Source organism: Rhododendron vialii, chromosome 3a (assembly GCF_030253575.1).
Source record: "Rhododendron vialii isolate Sample 1 chromosome 3a, ASM3025357v1".
Lineage (NCBI taxonomy): Eukaryota > Viridiplantae > Streptophyta > Magnoliopsida > Ericales > Ericaceae > Rhododendron > Rhododendron vialii.
In genome coordinates, this window is record NC_080559.1 from 33,685,956 (window position 1) to 33,696,842 (window position 10,887).

Here is a 10,887-nt window from a genome sequence, read left to right on the forward strand (position 1 = left end):
TGATAACATGTCTCTGTGTTTAGATCAAAACTGGGGAAACATCTATCCATAGAGAGAGAAAAATTGTCTGAAGATGAGTAATTTTCCAAAGCAGAGCTTTCACGTGAAACGTAAATACAAAGTACGAAGAAAACAGGTGCTTGTGAAAAAAAGGATTATTCTAACCCTAGTCCAAAGGGTGTAGAACAATAGGTGCATTAATATTCGATAAATGTGTATTGATATTTATGAAACTCTATTATTATTCGTGAAATATGTATTAATATCCAAATTTATTTAGAATTATTGGTATGTTATCATTCGCGTAATGGGTGGAGGTTAGTGAGACTGATGAAAAAAAGCTTTTTTGCTCTGAGTCCATTTCAAAAAGAGCTTTAATCAAGTCAGAAACCTAAATTGTTTAAATTCATTATGCATTATAAGCTGAATGAATTTTTTTAAATTAACTATTACGAACTCAAAATCTAATACAGTAGCTTGATTCGGATGAACCCTAAAGCCCCGTTCCGCTAAGCACTTTTTCTTTTAGTACTTTTGGTCTTTATTTAAAAAAATTTGCTTTTGTTTGTTTTGCGCCAAATTTTTGTAGATTATTAATTCGTCTTATCGAAAAGTGTAAAAAAAAAAAAAACATTTTACTTCCAGAATATTTGGGTAGTTTTTATTTTTTCGATTCATCTTAATGAGATGAATTGAAAAACTAAAAAAATGAGGTGCAAAACTAATAAACAAGAAAAAAATTTGAATAAAAACAAAATTTTTTTATTTTTTTTTAGCCGAATGGGGCCTAAGTTCAAAGCCCATGTGGCATAGCCACATGATGGCATCGGAGCCGGCCCAGGCACAAGGCCCACAAGACCTGACCAATTTTTGGGGTACCCCAATTTTTTTTTTTAGTATTTGGATTGGGTAGGACTCTTTTTAGGAAATGCTCAGTTTAAATTTCAGAAGTAAAACCCAGTCTCTTGAACATTGATACTGAGGCAATAGGACTTTCTAGTTAGATTTTTTGTCTTCATTGTTTCCTTCAACTAGCGATGTGAAACTATAGGTAAGAGGCTTTGTTTTACAACTTGTTTGTCCCACGTCGACAGAGGAAAGACTCAATTGGCAAAGTGGATTTAATACTATAGTTTTGGCTTTCTCTAACTGTTTTTTTGTTTCTTGTAAAAATTGTCAAGCGTTTATAGCATTATTTTTAGAACAGGTTTTGAGCACTCAAATACCTTGGGTCGGCTTTGGGTGGCATTGGTTTTTTTCCACCACATTGTGCTGAAGCTCAAGACAAAATATATAAACTCCACAATATATGTGGTGAACAGAAAGTTCGGACACAGACACGGACACAGTGACCGCCACTTGGTGCCCCAAGGCCACCTAATCACTCCTGACTTCGTTTAGTATTTACTCTGAAAATAGGGGAAAAAAATTGATACAGTACCTTCTAGAGTGTGCTTTAAATAGCTCCGCCCTCTTCTCGGAACTCCTCTTTCTCCCCTCTGGACTGCGTGCTGAAGCTCTGAGCACACAGAATCAGAATAGTGCAAATCAGAATCTAATGGTAAATTTTCTCTCCTTTTCTGAATCTCTACTCGATCCTTGTGTTTTTCCTTGCTCTGATCTCGTTGATTTCGTGTTCTGTTACTTTCGATTAGGGTCTAGGGTTTCTGAGCCCGATCTGTTTGTTTGGACAAAAAAAATTGTCAATGAGAAAGAAGAAATCAATCGAAGTTCTATGGTACTTACGATGGATCCCCGCAGTTGGTAGTTTGTGTGCTTAATTTTTGAACTTTTTATGTGTTTGTTGCAGGCTTTGCCCAACCAACAGACTGTTGATTACCCGAGCTTCAAGCTCGTCATCGTTGGCGATGGTGGAACTGGTATTTTATTACTTGCCTCCTTTATTTTGGGTTGTTAATTCACGTTGTTATTTATTTTGTCACATCTTAGAATGAACTACACTAGGAGTGAAACCCACAAACTCGACGCACCTAAGAGTAGCTGAAAAACCGCTGGACCAAGTGCCCCGGTTAATTCACATCGTTAGTGTGGCGAAAACGTTATTCCACTTGAGAGTGAGTCACAGTCTGTCAGTGGGATAATGTTGAGCCTCTGTTTGGTGCTTCAGTTTTTTTCTGCGAACCAAAGTGAAAGTTAAATGTTATACTTGGTAAGGACAGTTTTTGAACTATGTAGAGTGAGCAGTAACAAAATGTTGTGCATTTGGCTTATGTTTCTGGATCATTTCTGTTGTTGTAGGGAAGACGACATTTGTGAAGAGGCATCTCACCGGAGAATTTGAGAAGAAGTATGAACGTAAGTGTCTCCATATTAAAATATTCTCTTTCTTAAGGTTGAATTGTGTAATACTTTTCATGATTGTGGGTGCTTACGTGATGGTTTTGTGGAGACGATAATGCGATTTCAAAATACTTGATAATTTCCTCTGATATTGAGTTCTGTCTTGCATTTTGCATTGTTTTATCACCATACACCCATGTTACTAATGATTGGGTTTTGGGTTTTGTTTGAAATAGCAACCATTGGTGTGGAAGTTCACCCTCTGGACTTCTTCACAAACTGTGGGAAGATCCGATTTTATTGCTGGGATACTGCAGGGGAAGGAAAATTCGGTGGTCTGAGAGATGGTTACTAGTAAGTGTTTGCGACGTAGCTAGCAATCGGTTCTTAGTTACAATATTGAACCCTGCCTATTCTGGTATCTATGTATGTTTTTCATTTGGATTTTATGGGGTTGCATACTGTGTGGGAAAGTTTGATTCAATGCTTTGTCACATATTGGTCAAAATATCTTGAGAATTTTGCCCCTTTTCAAGCCTTGGTTGGCGTAGCATGCTAACAGCAAATTCCAAAGAGAGGAGATAAGGAGATTTTTTTGCATGATGCTAGGGTAGGGACGGAGCCTGAAGAGTCCACAAATGGCTCCTGATTAAGTAGCAATCGCATATAGAGTTTCACCCAAAGTTCTATTTTTTAATTAGTATTTCCCTATGCTTAACAAAATATGTACTTGGGGAACCCAGCACCCAATGGCCTAACCAAAATGGTGGACTCGACCTTTGGGCTTAGCCCAGTTGGTCATGTAGCCGCCTTTTCGCGTGAGAGGTCTCGGATTCGATTTATGGAGAGGAGATCAACTCCTTGGTGGTTTTTATTAACTACTACTAGTAACTAGTACAAAAAGGGGTTGGGGACTCATCAGTGAACAGGTCCCAACTAATGCATTAAATGATTGGTGGAAAAACATGACACAAGTCAAACCCTAACCTTGGTCCTTATACTAGTTTATGGACTAAAATGCTTAGCAGCATAAGGAGATGGTTCGGCGCTGCTGTCGGTAGATCGTCTGTATGATATTGATCGATACCAATATTATTTCTGAATGCTTAGCGAAGGGTCAATGCTCAGCGGGGTCAATTCCCGGTGAAGTTGATTGTTGTGAAAATTATAGGTTTGCTCTCAATGCTTAAGTGAAGGGTCAATAAATGTTGAAATTTGAAACTTCGCAATCAAAAGTACTCTCCCTATTCTGGTTTACCTTCTTTTTTTAAATGTTTTTATCTTAATTTTTAAATATAATGAAAATAAAAAATATTTTTTTTGATTTTTTTTGCACCGTATAAAATATCTCAATAAGATCTATTAAACAAGATCCATATTGATAGAAAAATTATTTGCATAAATACATAATTTTTGAGCTTGAAATTACCTTTTTTTTCAAAAAATACTTTTTCCAGAAATCCGAACTCCCATCACATGGATCATCAATTAATGGGGAAGGCCAACAGTACTTATGCCCCGTTCCACATTTCAAAATAAGTACTTAAAAAATAAAAATTTATTTTAAAATTTAAAAATAACGAATTTACGAAAATAAATTTTCAATTTTTTTGCAGGGTTTGATAGATCAAACAAGATCTATATTGCATATTTTTTTTATTTCAGTAAATCTATTATTTTTAGCTTGAAAATTACAAATAAATACTTATTTTTTAAGGGGTAAACCAAAACACCACATTAACCCTATTAATGAACAAGTACATATATGTATGTTGAATTAATGACTTGTTTTCAACTTGAAATTGAAAAACGATTATGGTAGAGTTGCTCACCAATCGCTAGTAATGTCGTCATGCCAGTGTGTTTAGCAAGTAATTATTTTTTACCCAATAAGAACCCGTGTTCCACTAACTTTTTTCCTTTTTATTTCTACCTCCAAGATCTGTGCCTTTTTTTTGATTGTTTGCATCTTTCAATTTATAATGAATTTCATGATTTTGCGAACTTCGTATAATAAAACTAATTGAAATTCTATTAAACAATATTCATATTGCATATTTTTTAAGATTCATATTGAAAGATTTAAGCAATAAAAAATGACACACCGAATAAGTACTTGTTTCTTAAGAACCCTTAGTGGAACAATAAATTCTTATTTCCCCTTCCAAAGACTCAAAATAAGTACTTTATTTTTAAGGGGTCTTAGGCCCCGTTTCAGAAATCTTCTTAAAAAATAAGTACTTATTTTGGAACTTCTCAAAGAAAAATAAGAAGGGTTGTTCCACAAAATCTAAATAAGCAGTTTATTTCACATTTTCAAACTCAAAAATAATGTAAATGAAAAATAATTTTTCATTTTTTTTTTTTGCATCGTATTAAAAATCTCAATGAGATCTATTAAACAAGATCCATATTGACAGAAAAATTATTTGCGCAAGTATATGGTTTTTGAGCTTGAAATTGCCTTCTTAAAAAATAAGTATTTATTCACCCTTTTGATGAACATACCTTATTATTAGACAAAAAATAAGTTCTTGAAACCCGTTCTAGAACGGGGAATGAGGTTAGATATGTGTGCAACTTGTGTGTAAAACAGTGTAAGCAGGACTGCGGCTCAAAAATTTGAATCTTAAAGCGACAGTTTGAAGTTGGGCCTATGATCACTTTTCTTACGTAGCACTGTGGTGTGAATTTTTTATTATTTAAAATTGATTTCCCTAACGTTTTGAGATTCAATCGTTTTTAATTGAAATTTGTTTACTTGAATTCTGTTAATAATTCCTTTTGAATTGATGGTATAGCCTGTCCCCTTAATAATTTCTTTTTACCATTGTAAAACTTGCGTAATTATTTGCGTAAACACATGATTTTGGAGCTTGAAATTACATTTTTTTTCTTCTAAAAGTTCTTTTTTTTAGAAACCGGAACGGCACCTATCACATTTTTTAAAATCTTGTTTTCGCAAATGCGAAATTACATGAAATAATCATCCTTTTGTTGTATGAGTATGTTCAAATTAATTATTTTTCACTTTGGAAAAATTAAAAGTAACAATTTTGACGTAGGGGCCTTAAGAAAATGGGGCCTGAAGTAAAGGTTTGGTGAAGCCGGCCCTGTGAGTGAGTTAGTGCAGACAACTAGGATGTTTAGCGTGGATTGGCGCATGACGGTGTGACGACATTTACCTATTGTAGTCGAATGCATTAACACTAGTTGTTGACTTTTGGTGGTCAATCTATAGGAGACCAGCTCTACGTGGATCTCTCATTAGTGGAAGGTACCCAAAAAAATTTGGTGCAAAACTAACAAATGCGAAATTTTTTTTAAATAAAGACAATTTTCAGGTTTAAGTTAAATTCAAGAGAACGGAGCCAAACAAATATCATACTCAATGTGTGCATGCCTTTAAATTCAAATTCCAGGGGCTTTCACACGATAGACATATGATCAGTCACAGGAGACTGTGAGAAAGATTATAGGAATTAATTTGGGGATACTTAAAGAATCATCCTAGAACCTGTAGGGGGATGAAAACAATCGATGCCTTCTGATCAACTGGATTGCAACGGCTTTCTCGTGCCTCTTCACCGGAACCCTAATTCGTCGTCGGAACCCTAATCTGCAAAATAGACAGGGGGTGAACGCACCTCTGCCTCTCGTGGCAAAGGCATTCCGATGCCTTTGTTAGTATCACGTACTAGCAATCAAACCCTAATTATCAGTAGGAAAGCAAGAATGCAAAGTATTGCGTACCTTTTACCTCTAGGTTTACCTCTTATTTATAGATTTGCGTATGCTTGCTGGCCAAGCATCCGTGTTGCCCTAGGATTCTTAACTCGTATCGGAATCCCAGGATATCAAGGATTCTCGTTTCCTTTATCAGTTCATTACCTTAATCCTTGTAGGACTTTTTTCCATAACAAGCCGAACATCCCATACTCGTTGGGTATCTTTATCAGATCCTATATTCTCGGGATCTTATTCCTTAACGGAATACTATTGTTTCTGGACTCTTCCAGAATGTTCCTTATGCTCCAATACTTGACTGAAGTTCTTTCTTTTGTTCGGCCATCTCGTTGCCGAACAGACGGCTTGGACCATTGACTTCTCATGTCACTGGTCCATCTTGCCGAACATTTGTTTAGCATGATGACTGTCCTGCCTATATTCAAACTATGGTTCCACATACCATTTGCATTGCTTTTTAACCCGTGATCCCTCGTATCACGTGCTTGGTTCTTTGCTTCATCTATTCGGCTGTTTATAACCGAACAGTCTGCTTTGGACCATCTACTTCACATGTAACTTGGCCCTTAGTTTGCCGAACAAACAACATGGATCAATGACTTCTCATATCATTGGTCCATATTGCTGTTCACTATATTGCCCGGCGGTAAGTCCTGTCATACTTACCACGTGCTCCCGAATATCACGTGTTCGGCAACTAAATGTATGTGTTCGGGAATACCTCCCTACAGAACCCACTCTCTTTAAGATCTCATCCTGCTCAATTTTGGAATTTATGTTTTCATCATCACTCTTTTTCAATTCCGGAAGTGCCCTTATATATATATATGCCTGTCGTCCCGCGAAAGAACTAGCGATCAGTTTTCATTCAATTCCTAGAATTTCGACAAATTTTTAAGATTTCCTTATCTGGTGCAACCGTTCCCATAAGGGATGAAAACCCCTTTCCATTATCACCAAATTCAAAACAAATCTGTCTCACAAACCGTCTCCCATCCCTCCGACGGCCATCCCCGTCGCAAATCCGTCCCCCATCCCCATCGCGCATTCCCATCGACGTCCTCCTCATCCCCATCCTTGTCGTTCGCATCCCTGTCCTTGTACGCTGCATCCACGTTGGTGGAGTAGCGGTGTTGGCAGCAACAGCAGCAGGAAGAAGACGGAGATGCCGACTGGAAAGCCATCATCGATTCTGTTGCCTTCGCCGCCACTACTAATCGCTCGTCTACGGATGACTGGCGGCAATAACCAGGTGTCTCGAGAGGATTCACGAAATGAGAATGAAAAAGTTTTGGTCTTTGAAATGAACCATGGCAGGCTATTTCCAACCAAAACGGTACGTTGTCTGCTGTTTTTTTTTTTTTCCCCAAATTTATTGAACCGTAATGATCAATTTGGTTTGTGGTTTAAATTATGTAATGGCATGTGTAATGGTTACGTAGTAAAGTAGAAATTTGATTTTTTTGGTTGTTTTGTCAGATTCCATGAATTCTTATGTTTTCATGGATAAAAATTGTATTACGTGCTTCTGTGTTGGTGATAAAGTGGTCATGTTTTATGAAAATAACATGATAAGTTGACCACATTTTAGCATTGTGAATTATAGGTATTGGCCAACTAGACATGATAAAATGGTCATGTTTTGTGAAATTAACATGATAAGTTGACCACATTTTTGCATTTATTGATAATGTTAAAATGCTCATATATTAACCCAAAAAGCTTGTATTTTTAATTGATCTTATTCCATAAAATATAGTTAAATTACCATCAAAACAAGTGTTATCGTTATCGGTGTTTCATGGTTAAATTACCATGTCGATTTCAACATTTCATGACCATTTGTAATCTAGCTTGAAACCGATTTAATAAACATGACATAACCAATCATATTAAAATTACCAAAAAATCATGATATATGATTGTTTCGATGCTATTTAATTTGAAATATAAAAGTAATAGGATAAAAAATAAAAGTAATAAATCATATTTAAATTTACCAAATCCCACTGAATTAGGAAAACAATCCAATTCCACTTTTATTGGGAAAATAATCCAATACAATCCCACTAAATTAGGAAAGCAATAAAAATATTATATTTATGTGATAATGAAAATGGTAAGAAAGATAATTCACACACTAAGATGATGAAAACATAAACATGAAAAAAAGGTGGGATGAATTCTTAAATGGCATGGATAAAAAGGATGGATATTTAAATATTCCATTAAGGGGGTGTTTCACTTTTGAGGAAAAGTTATTTTTTGAAAAAGAAGGTAATTTCAAGCTCAAAAATCATGTATTTACGCAAATAATTTTCATACCAATATGGATCTTGTTTGATAGATTTCATTAAGATCTTTTAAACGGTGTAAAAAAAAATTGAAAAAATATTTTTCATTTTCATTATATTTGAGTTTGAAATTACTTTTTTTTTCTTTTCAAAAAGTTCTTTTTTTTGGAAAGTGGAACACCACCTAATACTCGTACGTAAACTAACCATGTATTATCTCCAAAGAAAAAAAAGATTGAAAAGAAAAAGAAACCAGATGAACCATCGAGGTCCTGTGGACCATCGGGTCTTTGATCACAAGTTGGCCAACCAAACATGATAAAGTGGTCATGTTTTATGAAATTAACATGATAAGTCGACCACATTTTTGCATGTATTGATAATGTTAAAATGCTCATATATTAACCCAAAAAGCTTGTATTTTTAATTGATCTTATTCCATGAAATATGGTTAAATGACCATCAAAACAAGTGTTATCGTTATCAGCGTTTCATGGTTAAATTACCATGTCGATTTCAACGTTTCATGACCATTTGTAATCTAGCTTGAAACCGATTTAATAAACATGACATAACTAATCATATTAAAATTACCAAAAAATCAAGATATATGATTGTTTCGATGCTATTTAATTTGAAATATAAAAGTAATAGGATAAAAAATAAATGTAATAAATCATATTTAAATTTACCAAATCCCATTGAATTAGGAAAACAATCCAATTCAATCCAATTTCACTAAATTGATAAAATAATCCAATACAATCTCACTAAATTAGGAAAGCAATAAACAAATTATATTTATATCATAGTGAAAATGGTAAGAAAGGTAATTAACACACTAAGACGATGAAAACATAAACACGAAAAAAAGGCGGGATGAATTCTTAAATGGCATGGATAAAAAGGATGGATATTTAAATATTCCATTGAGGGGGTGTTCCAGTTTTGTGGAAAAGTAATTTTTTGAAAAAGAAGGTAATTTCATGCTAAAAAATCATTTTTTTACCCAAATAATTTTCCTACCAATATGGATCTTGTTTGATAGATCTCATTAAGATCTTTTAAACGGTGCAAAAAAAAATTGAAAAAATATTTTCCATTTTCATTATATTTGAGTTGGAAATTACCTTCTTTTTCCTAAAAGTTCTTTTTCTGGAAAGTGGAACACCACGTAATACTCGTACGCAAACTAACCATGTATTATCTCCAAAGAAAAAAAAGATTGAAAAGAAAAAGAAACCAAATGAACCATCGAGGTCCTATGAACCATCGGGTCTTTGATCGCAAGTTGGCCAACCAAACATGATAAAGTGGTCATGTTTTATGAAATTAACATGATAAGTTGATCACATTTTTGCATGTATTGATAATGTTATAATGCTCATATATTAACCCAAAAAGCTTGTATTTTTAATTGATCTTATTCCATGAAATATGATTAAATTACCATCAAAACAAGTGTTATCGTTATCAGCGTTTCATGGTTAAATTACCATGTCAATTCCAACGTTTCATGACCATTCATAATCTAGTTTGAAACAGATTTAATAAACATGACAACCAATCATATTAAAATTACCAAAAAATCATGATATATGATTGTTTCGATGCTATTTAATTTGAAATATAAAAGTAATAGGATAAAAAATAAAAGTTATAAATCATATTTAAATTAACAAATCCCACTGAATTAGGAAAACAATCCAATCCAATCCAATTCAATTCAATTCCACTAAATTGGGAAAATAATCCAATACGATCCCACTAAATTAGGAAAGCAATAAACATAATATATTTATATCATAGTGAAAATGGTATGAAAGGTAATTCACACACTAAGACGATGAAAACATAAACATGAAAAAAATGCGGGATGAATTCTTACATGTCATGGATAAAGATGATGGATATTTAAATATTCCATTAATACTCCTACGCAAACTAACCATGTATTATCTCCAAAGAAAAAAAAGATTGAAAAGAAAAAGAAACCAAATGAACCATCGAGGTCCTGTGAGCCATCGGGTCTTTGATTGCAAGTTGGCCAACCAAACATGATAAAAAGGTCATGTTTTATGAAATTAATTAACATGATAACTTGACCACATTTTTGCATGTATTGATAATGTTAAAATGCTCATATATTAACCCAAAAAGCTTGTATTTTTAATTAATCTTATTCCATGAAATATGGTTAAATTACCATCAAAACAAGTGTTATCGTTATCAGCGTTTCATTGTTAAATTACCATGTCGATTTCAACGTTTCATGACCATTTTTAATCTAGCTTGAAACCGATTTAATAAACATGACATAACCAATCATATTAAAATTACCAAAAAATCATGATATATGATTGTTTCGATGCTATTTAATTTGAAATATAAAAGTAATAGGATAAAAAATAAATGTAATAGATCATTTTTAAATTTACCAAATCCCACTGAATTAGGAAAACAATCCAATCCAATTCCACTAAATTGGGAAAATAATCCAATACAATCTCACTAAATTAGGAAAGCAATAAACATATTATATTTA

The 10,887-nt window shown here is 33.8% G+C and overlaps 1 protein-coding gene across 1 annotated transcript; it reads left to right on the top strand.

Annotated features, from left to right (window-relative positions):
- The first annotated feature begins 1,407 nt into the window (after positions 1-1,407).
- Positions 1,408-2,851, top strand: LOC131320202 (GTP-binding nuclear protein Ran-B1-like). The gene is made up of 4 exons (XM_058350820.1): positions 1,408-1,561; positions 1,811-1,880; positions 2,260-2,316; positions 2,538-2,851. Exons 1-4 carry the CDS (start codon positions 1,559-1,561, stop codon positions 2,654-2,656), a joined length of 249 nt encoding a protein of 82 aa, XP_058206803.1. The 5' UTR covers positions 1,408-1,558; the 3' UTR covers positions 2,657-2,851.
- Positions 2,852-10,887: the final 8,036 nt, after the last annotated feature.

Coding starts and splice junctions, on each gene's coding strand:
- LOC131320202 (XM_058350820.1), top strand. Junction 1,881..2,259: donor CGTTGGCGATGGTGGAACTG/GTATTTTATTAC, acceptor CTGTTGTTGTAG/GGAAGACGACATTTGTGAAG. Junction 2,317..2,537: donor ATTTGAGAAGAAGTATGAAC/GTAAGTGTCTCC, acceptor TGTTTGAAATAG/CAACCATTGGTGTGGAAGTT.